At 38.5% G+C, this 16,633-nt stretch overlaps 2 protein-coding genes across 8 annotated transcripts; one reads left to right on the forward strand and one right to left on the reverse strand.

Annotated features, from left to right (window-relative positions):
• The first annotated feature begins 134 nt into the window (after window positions 1-134).
• On the forward strand, window positions 135-3,755 carry LOC140771673 (probable splicing factor 3A subunit 1). 6 transcript variants are annotated; one of them, XM_073113269.1, is made up of 6 exons: window positions 135-305; window positions 389-2,590; window positions 2,678-3,048; window positions 3,138-3,251; window positions 3,398-3,429; window positions 3,510-3,755. In XM_073113269.1, exons 2-3 carry the CDS (start codon window positions 431-433, stop codon window positions 2,945-2,947), a joined length of 2,430 nt encoding a protein of 809 aa, XP_072969370.1. In that variant the 5' UTR covers window positions 135-305; window positions 389-430; the 3' UTR covers window positions 2,948-3,048; window positions 3,138-3,251; window positions 3,398-3,429; window positions 3,510-3,755. The 6 variants fall into 6 exon arrangements, with proteins under 6 accessions (XP_072969370.1, XP_072969369.1, XP_072969366.1 ...); XM_073113268.1 differs by having other exon boundaries at window positions 3,138-3,236; XM_073113265.1 differs by having other exon boundaries at window positions 2,678-3,251.
• A 1,581-nt stretch (window positions 3,756-5,336) lies between these two features.
• LOC140772429 (protein BEARSKIN2-like) lies at window positions 5,337-8,059 on the reverse strand. 2 transcript variants are annotated; one of them, XM_073114500.1, is made up of 3 exons: window positions 7,835-8,059; window positions 6,983-7,251; window positions 5,337-5,991 (listed from the first exon to the last, which is right to left on the reverse strand). In XM_073114500.1, exons 1-3 carry the CDS (start codon window positions 8,010-8,012, stop codon window positions 5,503-5,505), a joined length of 936 nt encoding a protein of 311 aa, XP_072970601.1. In that variant the 5' UTR covers window positions 8,013-8,059; the 3' UTR covers window positions 5,337-5,502. The 2 variants fall into 2 exon arrangements, with proteins under 2 accessions (XP_072970601.1, XP_072970600.1); XM_073114499.1 differs by having other exon boundaries at window positions 6,974-7,251.
• Between the last annotated feature and the right edge of the window lie 8,574 nt (window positions 8,060-16,633).

The following is a 16,633-nucleotide window of genomic DNA, read 5'->3' on the forward strand; positions in this document are numbered from 1 at the left end:
GTTCTTTTTTGCGTTTATACCCTTCGATTCGCGGTTCGTTATCGGTTCAGTCTCAATTCGGATCCAAACCCGATAATACTTTTCGCCATTTCGGAGTCCGATCGAGATAAACACCACCCCTTCTATCTCTCTTTTGGCCCTAGGTTTAGGGTTAGGGTTCATTTCGAAATCATATCTCCTTCCTCCTTAAGACCCTAATCTTTGATCTCTTCAATCTCTCAAATCTCGATATCTTCTTCAATCGCGCGTCTCGGAGCAACAAAGAAGAGGTATCTCTCGTCAAATTCAAATCCGTATAGGAAACTGTAAGTAAAACCCTAATTTCTCTAACTTTCCTTGATTGGAATTGAGCCCAAGTCTTGAGTCCATGTATCCTTTTGGTTGGTAGTTTCCAATCTCTTGTAACGCAAAGGATCAAGAAATCTAAAGGATGCTAGCCCCAATCTTAACCCTTCCGGCACCGCCGTCGGATGGAGATCTCGGCGTACTTCCTCCGGCGCAAGTCACGAATGATTCTACTGAGGATCAATCGCAGCTGCAAAAGGATGACGCCTCGCAGGCTCAGTCACCGGCTCCGGTGGCAACGCATGCGAAGAGTATTGGTATCATCCATCCGCCGCCGGATATTAGGGTTATCATCGAAAAGACTGCAACTTTCGTTGCGAAGAATGGGCCTGAGTTCGAGAAGAGGATTCTTGCAAACAACACTGGTAATGCCAAGTTCAATTTCCTCATCCCTTCGGATCCGTACCACGGTTATTACCAGCATAGGGTAAGTGAGTTCCGAAACCAGCTCCAGTCTTCGTCTGCTCAGCCTTCAGCTGAGTTGGTGCAGCCACCATCAGATTCCGCGCCGGCTCCTGCTGATTCTGCAGCCGCACCTGCTGCGGCACCAGCACCAGATGAGGCTGCCAAGGTCGACCCGGCTGCACAGTTTAGGATCCCGCCACAAAAGGTTCTTGAGCCTCCTGAGGCTGAGAAATACACTGTAAGACTTCCAGAAGGGATCACAGGAGAAGAGTTGGACATTATAAAGCTGACAGCACAATTCGTTGCACGCAATGGGAAGAACTTCTTGCAGAGCCTCATGGGCCGGGAGATGAGCAATCCTCAGTTTCACTTCTTGAAACCAACACACAGCATGTTCACCTTCTTCACAACGCTCGCGGATGCATACTCAAAGGTGCTGATGCCAGATAAAGCATTGACTGAGAAGCTGAAGAAGAGTGTGAGTGATAGGACGACAGTGCTTGAGAGGTGCTTGCATCGATTAGAGTGGGAAAGGTCGCAAGAGCAGGCTAGGCAGAAGGCAGAGGATGAGATTGAGCAGGAGAGGATGCATATGGCAATGATTGATTGGCACGATTTCATCGTGGTGGAGATGATTGAATTTGCTGACGATGAGGATGAGGAGCTGCCTGTTCCTATGACACTTGAAGAGGTTATAAGGAGAAGCAAGATGCCCACTTCTGAGGAAGAAGCTACAGAGACTACAGAGCCAGGAAAGGAGATGGAGATGGAGATGGATGAAGAAGAGATTCAGCTTGTTGAAGAAGGCATGAGGGCGGCAAGGCTTGATGAAAATGGTGGAGATAGGATGGCCACTGATGAGAATGAGCCTCCTATGAGGATAGTGAAGAACTGGAAACGTCCTGAGGATAGGCTACCTGCTGAAAGGGATCCCACCAAGTTTGTCATTTCACCGATCACTGGCGAGCTGATTCCCATTAATGAGATGGCAGAGCATATGCGTATTTCACTCATAGATCCGAAATATAAAGAGCAGAAAGAAAGGATGATGGCCAAGATTAGGGAGACCACGCTTGCAGCAGATGATGAGATTTCAAGAAATATTGTGGGGCTTGCTCGAACTCGTCCTGATATTTTTGGCACCACCGAGGAAGAGGTATCAAATGCTGTTAAGGCAGAGATTGAGAAGAAAAAGGATGAGCAGCCGAAACAGGTTATATGGGATGGACATTCTGGGAGCATTGGCCGCACTGCCACTCAGGCCTTGTCCCAGGGTATTCCTGGTGAGGAACAGTATGATGGTACTACACTTCCAGGCCCTGCTCCTCCACCAAGGCCTGGTATTCCCTCGGTTCGCCCGCTTCCACCGCCTCCTGGGTTGGCTTTGAATATTCCACGCTTTGCCCCAAATGCAGTTCAATATTCTGCTCCTACTAGTGGTGGCCTTATGGTCCCACCCCCTAGGCCAGGTGTTGTCCCGCTAATTCCATCAATGAGGCCACCACCACCCCCCATGCCTATGAATTCGGGACAGCAGCCTGTTGGCATGAGTCGTCCACCTATGCCCCAAATGATGTCGGTGAATCCTCCTAGTGTTCCTGTTCCTCCACCACCTGGATCTCAATTCACACCTCTGGGTGTTCCACGCCCTTTTGCACCCATGCATATGCCACCGCCAAACATGCCAATGGTTCCACCTCCACCACTTCCACTAGGTATGCCTCCGCCTCCACCTCCCGAGGAGGCTCCCCCTCCGCTGCCTGATGAACCAGAGCCAAAGAGGCAGAGAATGGATGATGTCTCACTTATCCCAGAGGATCAATTCCTTGCACAACATCCGGTAATGTCTGCTGTACATCTATATTTGCCATTTAATTATTTATTTTTTTTCTGTTCATTTAATCATTCCATTTCTTTCGTTTTGCAGGGATCTGTGCGCATTTCTGTATCTGTTCCTAACGTTGATGAAGGAAACTTGAAAGGTCAAACATTGGAGATTGTTGTCCAATCTTTGTCCGAGACAATTGGTAGTCTCAAAGAGAAGATTGCTGGAGAAGTTCAGCTTCCTGCTAATAAACAAAAGCTGAGTGGGCGGGCTGGTTTCCTCAAGGACAACCTGACTCTGGCTTACTACAACATTGGCCTGGGAGAAACCCTTACCTTAGCTTTAAGGGAGCGTGGTGGAAGGAAAAAATGAGTGTCTTCTCCATTATGCTGGAAGGATGCTATTTATAGCAGAGTCTCAGGCAGCCTTTTAGAGCAACTTAAAGAGCTATTAGTTTAGACTTACGTTTCTCTGTCAGTCAATCTATATAATGGACTTGTGTAATGATGATATTTGAGATAGCCTGTGTGCTTAACTGATAAAGATAATTGTCTTAATGCAGATGTTTGATCAAGATGTGATCATTTCTGAAAGTGTCAATGGAAGAGGTGCAATACTCCTCTAGGAAGCAAGCTGATGACGACATAACCTTGACATTGCTGTATTGCTTGCTATTGTAGTTGTCCTTTTTGTCGGAACTGATTATATTGCTTCTCATTAAGCGAATGAATTTTACAACTCTATTTGATGTTAAGGGCAGATATTTTATAATTGATGCATGCAACTTCTTATAGAGTTTCTCATCTGCTGCATATTTGACAGGTTTTACTTTCTGTTCGAGGCTGTTTTTGAAGGTTTGTTGAGTTTATCTGTTTGCATTATGGCTTTATTAGATCACCAGTGATGCTTCTTATTTATCAAATTCTTTTGGCAGCATGTTTCAACATTGCCCATTTTGGAGAGCTCTCCTGCTGGATTTCTCATTGTAGGATCTTAACTGGTGTTTTCTTTTGCCCCATCTACTGTTGATATTTTTCTTATGCCTTTTACAGAGCAGTGATGAGTATTACGGTTTAAGAGATTTGTTTAACATCAATTTTATGTTTGATATGCTGTATATCTACCTATCGTAGTTTCAGTGAGTGTGCTGAATACAGTAAGTGTGTACTTTTCCTTGCTCCATCTTTTTGATATAGCAGGTACATAACTTCTGTATTATTCTGGTCTTGCTGTTTTTTTTATTTGGTCCAGTATTTGGTTATATATTACTATCGTTGACCAAGTGGTTTTGAATTACAGACTATTTGTCCATCATTAGCAGGTATATCTTCCTTTGTTGTTAATTATCTGATATCATCCATTCTTATTTAATTTAACTGTCGGCTGGGCAGGTTGCATATCACTTTATCTTGCTGTCAGATCTTTTAGTTTAACTTATTGTGAACATGCTTTTGAATCTTTTTTATCTAAAGAATGTGTCATTGAATCATGTAACATATTATTCTAGAAGTTCAATCAACTAAGGATTACCTATTTCTTATTTCTATCAGGAAAAAACTTAAATTATAAACTTGGAGATTTATCTGTCTGCCAGAAATTCAAATTTTTGTGAAACTACTTATGTGGTTTCAAGACTTTTTGGACAGTTACCAGTACTGGCCAAGGTGATCTGTCACGGACTTAACGTTTTTGAGCGTTTTGGCATCTGATAGGGGCATTACACTTTGCTGTGCCAGAAAATGTCGGATCATTGTTTATTAGATCTGATTTAGCTGAGAGATGTCATAAAAAGAAATTCCCTTTCTCTTGCATGAATACTAACCTGCTTTTACTTGTTCATCTGTTGTCTGCTAGAACTATGATTATTATTTCATAATTCATGGTTACTCATTAAATGACCTTGCAAATTTGTTAGTCTTGCTTCTTTCAGCTAATAGGCTTCTAATTGAGGATGATATTTCGTCTTAATCTCACAATTTTATTTTCTTTTTCCAATTCAGTTATTGTTTATCAGTACCCTATCATTCTGATTTGATTTTAGGGTGAGCATACTTCTAGGTTAACAGTGGCGTTTGAAGGTCTACACCATTCTTTTGGCAGGATACTTTCTGAAACTTCAGCTCGAAGATGCTGTACTGAAAAAAAAATTACTTTAGTTATTGTTATCATGAGACGTATCATGATATCCATGAACATTGGATATGGGTTTTTTTCCTTTTTTATTTTTTATTTTGACATCATTTACATGCTTGTGAGCTAACATAATCAATATAACAACAGTTGAAGGTAATATAAATAAGGTTTAATAACAGGTTGGTTCCTTGTTTTTGGAGAATCTACAACTAAGTTCATCCGTCAATCTACTTCAAAGTTATCTGCCATCTGTTTGTCTACTATTAAGTTATCTGCATGTAGGCTAAATTACCCTTATAAGCTTGGAGAAGTACTTTTTTGGATTAATTTGCTCTAAGTTAACTGCATAAAGGTGTAAATTACTCACACCAAGGTGCAAAATTATATGTTGAATGATTTTGCCCTCATCTCTAATATGACCTAAAACAGAGGACCCCCAATTTATCTTCTCAACTATTCAGTCTGAAAATGTTATAAATCAAGGAGCAATCTGCACATTGTTTTAGTGTTCCTAATTAGTGATTATCCAAAATAAACAATAGAAACAATTGTGTATAGGCACTATACTATGTGTTATATATCTATATACTTTGTCAAATTGGTCCTTAATTACACCCAGTGATAATGAGAACAGCTTCCTCTTCTTTCTCCTCTCGTAAGAGACTCACAACAAACAAACATAAAAATGGTAAATCCAATCCTTATTACAATAACACCAAAACAATCCACTGTACTTACCCAAGATATAAATCCCAACAACAAACAAATCTTTACACTTACCATAACTACCAACTTCACTTCCCATACCCCCACAAATCCATCTCCCCCCCACGCTGCCCATGCATCTGATTCATCTGCTGCATGCCATCCAGCACTGCCCACTCGTTGGAGCTCTGCTCCCTCCCCTCGCCGCCGCCGCCGCCGGCGACGTTGTGGATGGCGTCGCAGTTGGCGACGTCGAGCCCGGGCTCGGCCGGGAGCACCGAGAAGTCGTAGCCGGAGGACGGCGGCGGCCGGTGGTTGGTGAGGAGGTCTTGGACTTGGACGTGGGAGTAGGAGTAGGAGTTGGGGGGTATTTGGGAGTAGTAGAGAGAGGAAGGATGAGGGTGAGGGTGGTGGTGGTGGATTGGATGCATGAACTGTGAGCTTAAGATCCGGGCTTGGTCGTGGGTCATGGAAGCAGCTAAGTGGGCTTCCGTGCCTTGGCTCGTGCTACTGCCTTCAGACCCCAGCTTAAAGAAGCACTTCTTCTTGAACACCCGGCAAACCACCCATCCATCCTCCTGTTTATTTGTTCCAAAAGAAAGACAAACATGAATCAATTTACAACTCGATGCTAATAGAATCTCCAGTTATTTCTTACCATCACTATTTAATTTGACACGTTAAATCTTCGGTACTCCAGTTGTTCTACTCATTATTATCTAAAATACATGCATAACGGAGTTGATTAGCCCCTCTTGTCTTAACAAATTAAAAAAAAAATAATCTAAAAGTTTAGGACAAATTTTACTATAATTAAGTGATTTCTACATAATTATAATTGTTATCTAAGCCTTTTTGACTCATCTACTATTGCTATTATTATGATTAAGTTTTGGCAAACTATTTATAAAATATTCCTATTAGATGGTTGTTCTAGCTTCTAATTAACAAGAATATTCTTCTTTTTATTTAATAGCTTTATAACCATTTTGAGCAATTTATATAAGACACAAATAGTATTTACTTGAGCTAAATTTAATTATAACTCTGATTTTAGTAACAATTATGATATTTTGAAGAATACAATGATAACTTTTACCACATAAAACTTCTTATAAACTACTATTATCTAATGTTACATAGACCTTCTTGTTTATTTTATGTAACACATTGATCCTTTTAACTATGTAAAACCTCTTAAATATCGTTTTGATTTATTAGATTTTTTTTTCATTATACGATGATTCTTTGGAAATTATTTTACCTCTATTTTAGAGGAAAATAAATAGAGAAAAATTGATTGAGGTAAAATAGTTATTTGATGTTTGGTTTACATTATTAAGAAGATGAGAAAGATTAAATAGTTAAAAAGAGTAAAAGTGTCCCGAAAACAAGCAATAGTTTAAGAAATTCTACATGTAATTAACCCTAAACAAAGAGGTAATAGGTGGTAAAACTCCAGAAACCATGCACCACAGTTGAAGCCAAGGGAGGAGAGAGAGAGAGAGAGAGAGAGAGAGAGAGAGAGAGAGAGAGAGAGAGAGAGAGAGAGAGACTCACGGTGGCAACCTGGGAGTCGTCGTCGGCGTCTTCGAGGCGGTACTCGTGCATGATCCAGTCGGTCTTCTGGCCATGGGGTGCGCGGCCGCGGTAGAAGACGAGCGTCTTCCTCATGCCGATCTTCCTGTAGCTGTTCCTAATGCACTTATCCCTTCCCGTCGCCTTCCAGAATCCGGCGTTCGTCGCCCGGTTCGTCCTCGACCCCGTCGGATACTTCCGATCCTTGTGGCTGAAGAAGTACCACTCGTTCTGCGGCGTCGATCCAATCCTACACCTCTCTGATCGATCCATAATCCCAATAAAATTAGGAAACAAATCTAACTAATTAACTCTACTACGTACCATAAATTATGATATTAAATCATGCCTGCAATTTTCTCTACTTCTTTCTTTTATACATAATTCTTCTTGGTGGTGGTAAGACCAATTATCACATAAAATCTAAGTATAACTCTACCACTTTCAAGATGTTATTTTATGGCTTTATAATCGCATGAACTACATCTCTAAACCTAGCTAACATGACCTCTCTTGTTATCATCTATCACCTAAAATTCACCACTAGGTGATAGTATAATCCAATCTCAAATATACAAACACACAAACTCTCATGAGTATATTATGGACAAATCTTTTAAGAGAAACAATGCACAATTATATAACTCATGGGAAACATCTGCAAGTACTTTTTGCCTCAAACCCCGGAAAGGAAAAAGGACAAGCAAATAGTAAATTCTTGTCTCTAAGCATGTATAAAAAGTATGAGAAATTTAACTAAACCAATAATTTGATCTCATGCACTTAGTAGTAAGAAGAAAAATTAATTGCTACGTACATATATAAACTTGGTGATTAGCTTACCTTGCAAGTCCCATGGCTCTATCTTATTCAAATCAACCTCCCTAATAACCTCCAAATCAAACGTCTCAGAGGAAATCTTCTTCTTCAGGTAGTAGAGAAGAAGTTCTTCGTCCGTCGGATGGAAGCGAAACCCCGGCGGGACTCCGGTGCTCGACGACGACGACGACGCCGTCGCCATCCTCACACTTATGAAGAATTAAAACTCCTATTCAGCTAATATTTAGCCGTAGCTAGTTTAGTTAGAACAAAGTTTTTCCACGTAAGGTTGCACCAATGCTCTTATATACGTCATGGGCCATGTACCAAAAAGTTGACGCCGAGAGCTACGGCGATGGATTAGGATAAAAGCTAAGTATCGTAGAAATGAAGTCAAGGGCACGAGACTTGGAGGCAATCAGAATTATAGTTTATTAATTGGTGATTAATTTAAGCAGTAAACGATCCCGAGGAATAAAGAATTGGATTTAATTATATGGGTGTTGTTAGATTGTTCCGAAAGCTAAGTGAAGAGAGCTGTTGCCTCTCAAGCTATGGGTACGTTGACATGCATGTCATGTTGATAAATTAGTTTTGTGATCCTTTGATTTGGTTTGGGGTTTGGGAGTAGTTAAGAGTGTTTCATTGATAGATTAAGGTTAAGGAGGTCTAATGATGCACAGGATGCGAGGGCATGAGGTAGGACATGAGATAGTAACAATTACCATGCCTATCTTGGCAAAAATTAGGGTTTGGCACAAGAGAGTACATGAGTCGATCTATTTGGATTAGTCTAGTTTTATCTTCTGATACGTACTAATGCATCGATTGTATATATTTAATAGTCATAATAACATTCAAATTTAAATTCAGAGTGGGGCGCATAATTAGAAGAAGTATAATAATAGTCGTCTGATGTGCATGATTGATCTAGTATTGGTGTATATCGAAGAAGCAAGATGAATTTTCTTTTGAAAACTCCTAATGAGCTTTGATTGGGGTTAACCCGTTGTGGCCTTTTTAACATAGGGTTAATTTAGTTGTCTAATCTAATTATTGAAGAGAGATAATTATGGCTATGTCCAACCTACAACTTATAAACCCTAGAATTATTAAAATAAGCATTTATGGTCCTTATAATAAGATTGAGTGGTCCAATAATCCTCAGATTAACACCTAAAACGCGAAATTAGTCTCGATTGTATCATCTAGTAATAGTTACATGTGGGCACATTCTCCTATTTATTACACAAATGATCTCTGGATCTGAATTGTTATATATTATATATATATATATATATATATATACCTCTCAAATTTTTATTTGTTCTTCATATATATATATAGCTGTGGGTGCACATTGGATTAGAAAGAAGCAAGGTATCAAACCAGATACTAAATGCAGTTCATGTGATGCAAATATGCTAAGTGGCATATGAACTAGAACAAACTAGATTCTAGATGTACCTCATGGAATTAAAATTATTTATGAGACTAGTTAACAACAGTGTTATTTGAACATATGTTTGAAAAATCCAGGATTTCATTTAGAAATAGGAAAAGAAATACAGGGATCAAACCATGATGAATAAACTACTAATATCTCTTTTTTCAATAAAGGAATATTTATGAATTATAGTTTCACAGACCCAAAACACCCAAGTTAATTAATCATGGCCAATGTTTTAAAAAAATCTCTCCTACTTCTCTAAGAAAAGGTTTCCTCTTAAAAGTTTGATTTATTTTTGTTACTTTTCATGTCTATATTGTGTGTTAGATAACTAGTCGACCTAAAAGCTTAAGCCAGCTCCCAATACTACACATAGTTGATGAGTTATAAACCCGTGAGCTCAAGAAAATATTGCCTTAGATAACTAACTAACTAACAGATATATATATATATATATATATATATATATATATATATATATATATATATATATATAATATATTATGTCTTTTAACAATACGAGAGCGAGAATTAATTCATAAAATTATAGGCATGAAATGCTATTCACCCTAAAAATTTCTTTTCCATTTATTTTTATTTTTATGAGACTTGCATCTGAGCCTAAGTCCTTGTGCCTAAACTAATACAAATGAATGAATAATTAATTAATGAATAGACCTCTCTCTCCTGCAGTATGAGTAGTTAGAGACGCAGCCGCCATAGCTTTAGGGAGTATGCATGTGAGATCGCTTGACTTCTTTGAGAGATCGATTGATTCGAATCCACTCCTCCAACGTCGCCGTGACACCAACGTCGATCCTCTCGATGAGCAGACCGGCCCCCGTGCAGGCTTTGTGCGGACTCCGAGGCGAACTGAGATGATGGAAGGGGAGTCCATCTCTTTGCATGCAGTGAAAACTTTGATGCACACCAAATGATTGATTAGGAGAGATGGAAGTTGAGGTTCACAGCAACCAATCCATGATTATTAACTGCATGCAGTACGTCTTCTTTCTTGTGTGCATATCATTTCATTCCTTGCTGCTTCTGGTGGTGATTCTGATGACATATGATGATGATGAGATTGATAACTTGTACTGGGCATCATCTATCTGCAAATAAGAGATTGATCAAAGTCTTTGGATGACATGGTTATTTAATATTTTAAGGTTAACTTTTACAGTTTATCGATCCCTATGTTGTTTGGCTCCATTTTTAAATGATTTTAGTATATTTTGAACTTAAGCTTTGGTTAGATGTGAAGTACATTCTAATTTGATGATGATAGGAGTTGTTTGGTTATTTAGTAACTTATTTATAGCCAAAAATATTGGTGTCAAGGATGGTATGGTGAGGTTTGAAGTACAAATGTGTTAGTTGAAACCTCACCAAATTAAGGAGGTAAAATTTAATTTGCCATCCATATAATATCAGGAATCATCTAAATTAAGATGGTATCACATTGATAAATCCATTAATTGCATGGATGAAAATCTTTTTTTAATTTTTTTTAAAAAAATTTTGAGGCAAAAGCCAACAAGTAGAATTTTATTCATAATATCAAAGAGTTATAAGACCTAATATAAGGGAAATCTACAACCGGTAATAGGGCGACGACTCTTTGAACAAGCCCCTGCTACTTAGTTAAGTTATATATTGCAGCAAATAAAATATGACATTAAGCTCAATGAGCATAAATAGTCGCTCTGTCACTATCGCTGCTGACCGAGACATGCACACAACCCTAAATTCACCGACATGCAAAGGAGAGAAGCAACAACAGATCAAATTACATGTATAGAGCAATGCTGGGGAAAGTAAATAATAAATAAGCTTTGACCATTAGAGAGTGATAGGTAAGGAGAAAGACAAGATTCCAAACCATCGCTAAAAATGGCAAGGAATGAAGCACTATGAAGAACACTCGAGACTTTTCATTCTCTTATAGTTCAAATCCCAAATTGCCCCATTGACAAAGCCAATGTCATATTATGTAACAAAAAAAAAAAAAAAAGAGCTTGACCACCCTCACGCCTCCCTCCACCACCCCAGCGGAAGCTTGCACAACATATGGAACGTAGAGAGGAGGAGAGACCCTTAGACCTCCCCCACACTTCATCAAGGAGCAGGAGCAAAGCCTCACACCTCTACCTTCGAGCTAGGTTAAGAGGAGAATAAGGAGAAGAGACGGCTCGGCTATAGGCCCAATGAGAAACCCTAGCAGAAAAAAGAAAAGATAATTCCAGTTATTCGACAGTCTAGAGATTAGCATGTTATCAAAGTAAGAAGTATTGAATTCGGATCCTAGCAAATGTCATTATTCAATTTAGTAAATGAAAAGAAATATTCAAATATAAATTTTGAGTTTGGTATTATTTTTTTTTAAAAAAATAAATTTGTAAAAAAAAAAAGTGAATATGATCTAGGGAAGTGTTCTGTTAATTCCGTAAAGAATATACTTTAGAAGCCTTCTAGATCAAGAACATCAACTCTTATGAACCAAAAGATTAGAAAAACAAATAGAGAAAATCTCAAATTCAAGTAAAACTAAGCCGAACTGGTCACCAATTATAAGACTGTACATGTATATTAAGACAAAATTAAAACCCTAATTTGACAAGAAGAATCAAATTTGTGAAAAATAAAATTTCCAATCTAGACTCATAAAACACTAACTCTAACTCGTCCAAACAAGAAGAAACATAATCAAATGCCTGATTTCTACTACGAAAGATATAATAATAAGAAAACCTATGCTCTTTTTTTATTTCTAAAACGACCTAAATCGTAGTTTTGAAGGAAACAAAAGAAGAAATTGTGGTAAAAATATACTATGAATTCAGTGTTTTTAATCTGAACACTTGATCCCTTCTGAATAAAATGATCAATTATTAGGGGAGGAAAGTGACCCTTCTTCTTCATCACTTCCTTTGCAAGTCTCTTAGGCTGGCATTAGTTGAAAGAGAGAGTTATATAATCCCATTTTCAAAAGTCAATCATGTGAAGATCAAATATAAGAATAGTTTTAGTCCTTCAATGCTCTTCCTCTGTCTACAGAATCACATAGGAGTTATGCTGATTACTGAAACATAAGTAAGCTGCAAGATAGCTCTTCAATTGGATCCATTTGTAAATTAATTATTTAGATACCTAATCCTTTTTTGATAATTAGTTCAAAATGAGCTCTAATAAGTTCTAAACATAACAATGATTTGAAGAATTTTAGACATTTTCCTTAGAGTAAGCAGATCTTATTTCTGCATGAAATAATAGATTTTCTAACAAAATAGAAGGTAATTAATTTTTTTAAAAGACGTTTATTTTTAATAAAATTTAGTTTGATTTGGATGAAATATTATATTTTAATTTTATCATTTATTAAGGCAAAATATAATTCACAAGCTTGTGATTAGGCCAAACTTCAGAATACATAAATCAATTTTTGTTCGTCATTTAACCCCCATAGACATCTAATATATATACAATTGAGTAAAAGACATTAATTTTAATATAAAAAGACCAAAATGCTCTTTTTATTTAATATTAATCAATTAAAAAATGTTCTTCTATCAAAATTCTTTTATATTATGCTTTCTAATTCTAATTTTTAGACATTGCAATTGTTTCAAAAATAGTTAAAATCTTAGCAATTTTAATAGAATATTATCTCCATGGAATAGTTTTATATAGATTAGCTCAGTGAGTGACTTTGAAATTTGACCTAATTATAAGAAGTAAAATATTTTTCATCATTTATTATATATGGTGTTCATAGGGGTGAAAACGGATCGGATACGAATCAGATAGTGCTCAACCTATATCTGGATCCGTATTTTTAATTCGGATATGGATATTGGACGGATAGCAAAATTTAAAACCATATCCTAACTAAACGGATACGGATAATTTTCGAATAAAGGATCGGATCTCAAACGGATATTGATTGAATTTAAAATAATTATAATATTTTATTTAAATATAATTAACACAAAATTATTAAGAGTTTTACAACAAATAATTTTTTTGTATGTCAAATATATAAAATTAGAGAAATTAATCTCTATAAATAATATATAACGTATTATTAGTAATAATATTAATATTTACTATTTAAATAAGCAAACTAAAAACTGTAAATCATTTAAAAAATATGCGGGTAAACGGATCCGAAAAATACATCCAACCCGTATCCGAATTTTTTTTAAAAATTCTATCCGTATCAGAATCGGATAGAAATTTTTTATCCGAATACGATCTGGGTCGGGTCGGATAGCGGGTCGGGTCGGAGTTAATCCGACCCGTTTTCACCCGTAATTGTTCATCCAAAAATATGAGGTTTGAAACGTGAATACCGAAAGCGTAGGGTGTAAGATGTAATTTAGCCATAGATTTAGAACTTCGTAGTCGTAGGTTAGAATGAAGTCGGCGACGCTTGTCGCAGAGAGTTAACGTAAAAGCAGCGGATACGGCAGCGATATAAGAGCAAATGCGGAGTTCTAAAAATATCTCAAATGATCTCCTATGTAGTTTAATTTCTTGGGTTTTTTGGGTACCTCAGACATCCAGTGATATTGAGAAAGGATTTGAATTAATTGGAATAAAGAACATTGTATTTCTTTTCTTTTTTTTTGATGAATAGTCCGTAGAGTAGGTAATTCATTCAGAACCAATGTTACAATTCCACCCCCGGGGTGGATCTGACCAGACTTTGCATGAGTTTGATTGGTCAGCTAAACTAGCTAATACATGAGCTAGGATGTTGATTACACCAGTTTGTGAAGCAAACCTTAATAGAAGGTAACATCACAATCCACCATAGACATTGTTAAGTAGTCATCTTTTATGACCCAATGGGAATCACTAAAGAGCCAACATGGGCCATTGCACCCCAACCTTCATAGCCCTTCAGACCTTCTAGAAGTGCTATCACTTATCCAACCAGAGGACTTTCACAGTGTTCCAAAGAGAAAGACTTCTTGGAGCTGAACTCCGATGGAAACATGCAGATCGCTACTCCAACGCTACTGGTATGCCCCCGATTCTAAGCCGCATCCACCTAGCAGACCACGTCTCTCAGCATTAGGAGGTCCATTGCCTCGTCAGTTGTAGCTGTTGGGGGAGAGGCCTTCATGCCAATGCTGCTGTGACTCTGTATAGTCTATCTGCTTCTATCAACACATCCCTTGGATACATTCCTTCTCCCTAAAATGTCCTTCTATTCCTTCTTTTCTAGATGGCCCACATCAAGTTGAGGGCACAAGTTAGGAGGTCAAGTTAGAGATTTGCACTTATGCCAAGGAGCCAAGTATCCGTCCTCAAAGGGCAGTGATCCACTTTGAGGCCTAGGATGGAAGAGAACCATATAAGTCTGGCCGTACTGCGCCCTAGCAGCATATGCTCCACTGTTTCCACTTCAACTTTATAGGTAGGGCAGGTTATATCGAGAACGAGCGTGAAGCGTCTTTCCTCGATGGCGGACGACTGGGAAGATCCGGCGAGCCTAGCGGTGGGATGGAGGAGAATCCCCCACCGGTCAGAGCTGGTGGGGGGAACAGTCATCTTACAAGTGAGTCCAAGACAATGGGAAAGGAAAAAGACAACCTGAGACGTTCGTGAGCATCAGTAGCAATGGAAGGGAAACAGGCCAAAAGTACAAATGGACGCATTCCGGAGGAGATATTGGAAAAACTAAGGGAGCAAATGGAGGACTCTATTATTATAGACCCCGGAAGTCTTGGAGAAATGCAGGAGCCGATGGAAACTCACTCTCTTTGGGAGGTTCTTAGGAAGAAGTATTCCACTGGATATATTCAAGCGCACGCTTATCAGATTATGGAATGGAATAGATAAGTTTGCTACCTTGGACATGTTTGGCGGCTATTATTTGTTCAGGTTTGAGAAGGAGGAGGACATGGTACATGTTCTTATAAGGGCCCGTGGACCATACAAGGAAGAGTGCTCAGCCTCATCCCCTAGAGGAACAACTTCAGGCCTACGGCGGAAGCATTTACCTTTCCTCCGGTATGGATTCTGTTAGGTATTTTATTTGTTGGAAATTTTGTACAAAATATTCTAACTGTATTTTTTCATGTATATGAGCTTTACACAAGTCTAGAATATCACTGGTGTGAAGAATTGCAAGATCATTGGAGAAAAGCCATCGCGTTCTCACCGCGTTCACAAACGCGTTCGAACGCGAAATCTGCGTTCACACAGACAGAGAGCCGCGTTCACAAATGCGTTCGAACGCGGGCACTGCGTTCACACAGACAGAGAGCCGCGTTCACAAACGCGTTCGAACGCGGGTACTGCGTTCACACAGACCGAGAGCAGCGTTCACAAACGCATTCGAACGCAACCTGAAGAATTCAAGCTGTCGCGTTCGAACGCACTTGGGCCCGTTCGAACGCACCTGAGATTAAGTCAGGCCGTTCGAACGCACCCGGGCCGCGTTCGAACGCACCTATGAAGTTTGCAATTTATTGGATTTTCGTGAGTACGAATATGACTTGGATTTGGCTTTATCTTGGAGATCATATATAAGGATAGTGTTGCCCTAACCTAGGGCAGTTGAAGAAGATTATTCAAGGAGACTTTTTGGAGGCTACATCGGTTCTTCAACAAACAAGGTCCTTCGCATCTACAAATCTTTATCTTTCGTCTTAAGGGCTATCTAGACGAAAGATCAATCTCGAGGGCTACTGAGATTGGACTTCAATCACAAGAAGTAGTGAATCGTGGGTTCTAGCGATCAAGACTGAGAGGAACAAAGTCGTTTGGATCGACGGGTTGTTTTGTGAGTCAGTTTTGTAACTGCTACTATCATAGTGATTGGTTTTGATTCGAGTTTGGATCCGTGGTTTTTTCCCGTTTGGGTTTTCCACGTTAAAATCTTGGAGTTCATCTCTACTTTCCTTTTTAATATTTCTTCCGACTTTTACTTAAGCGAACGAGAAATATCATTGCCTAGAGGTTAGATACATACGTGTGTCTAGGGGTTTTTCAATTGGTATCAAAGCGGGTTCTCTCACCTTTTGAGAGAGATCAAATAGGCATGGATTTTCATAGAGATAGACCCTCATCTATTAGACCTCCTATTCTAGATGGATCAAATTATGGATATTGGAAAGCTAGGATGAGAGCTTATTTGAAGTCTATAGATGAGCGAGTATGGATGGCTATTATGAATGGTTGGAGTCCACCAATGTACATGGTGAATGATGAGTTAGTTGAGAAACCGATTAAGTCATGGGATAAAACAGATTATGAAAAAGTTGGCTGGAATAGCAAAGCAATAAATGCAATTTTTAGTTGTGTTTCCTCGGAAGAATTTAGAAGAATATCTACTTGTGAAATAGCAAAACAAGCCTGGA

The sequence above is a fragment of the Typha angustifolia genome, chromosome 12, assembly GCF_048772165.1.
Source record: "Typha angustifolia cultivar Huaian chromosome 12, ASM4877216v1, whole genome shotgun sequence".
Classification (NCBI taxonomy): Eukaryota; Viridiplantae; Streptophyta; class Magnoliopsida; order Poales; family Typhaceae; genus Typha; species Typha angustifolia.

Excerpts from the sequence above, each read along its gene's own strand:
- LOC140772429 (XM_073114499.1), bottom strand. The coding sequence starts at position 8,012 with ATGGCGACGGCGTCGTCGTCGTCGTCGAGCACCGGAGTCCCGCCGGGG. Across the intron at positions 7,252-7,834 it reads AGAGCCATGGGACTTGCAAG|AGAGGTGTAGGATTGGATCG; the intron begins GTAAGCTAATCA and ends TGGATCGATCAG. Across the intron at positions 5,992-6,973 it reads ACGACTCCCAGGTTGCCACC|GAGGATGGATGGGTGGTTTG; the intron begins GTGAGTCTCTCT and ends ACAAATAAACAG.
- LOC140771673 (XM_073113264.1), top strand. The coding sequence starts at position 431 with ATGCTAGCCCCAATCTTAACCCTTCCGGCACCGCCGTCGGATGGAGAT. Across the intron at positions 2,591-2,677 it reads AATTCCTTGCACAACATCCG|GGATCTGTGCGCATTTCTGT; the intron begins GTAATGTCTGCT and ends TTCGTTTTGCAG.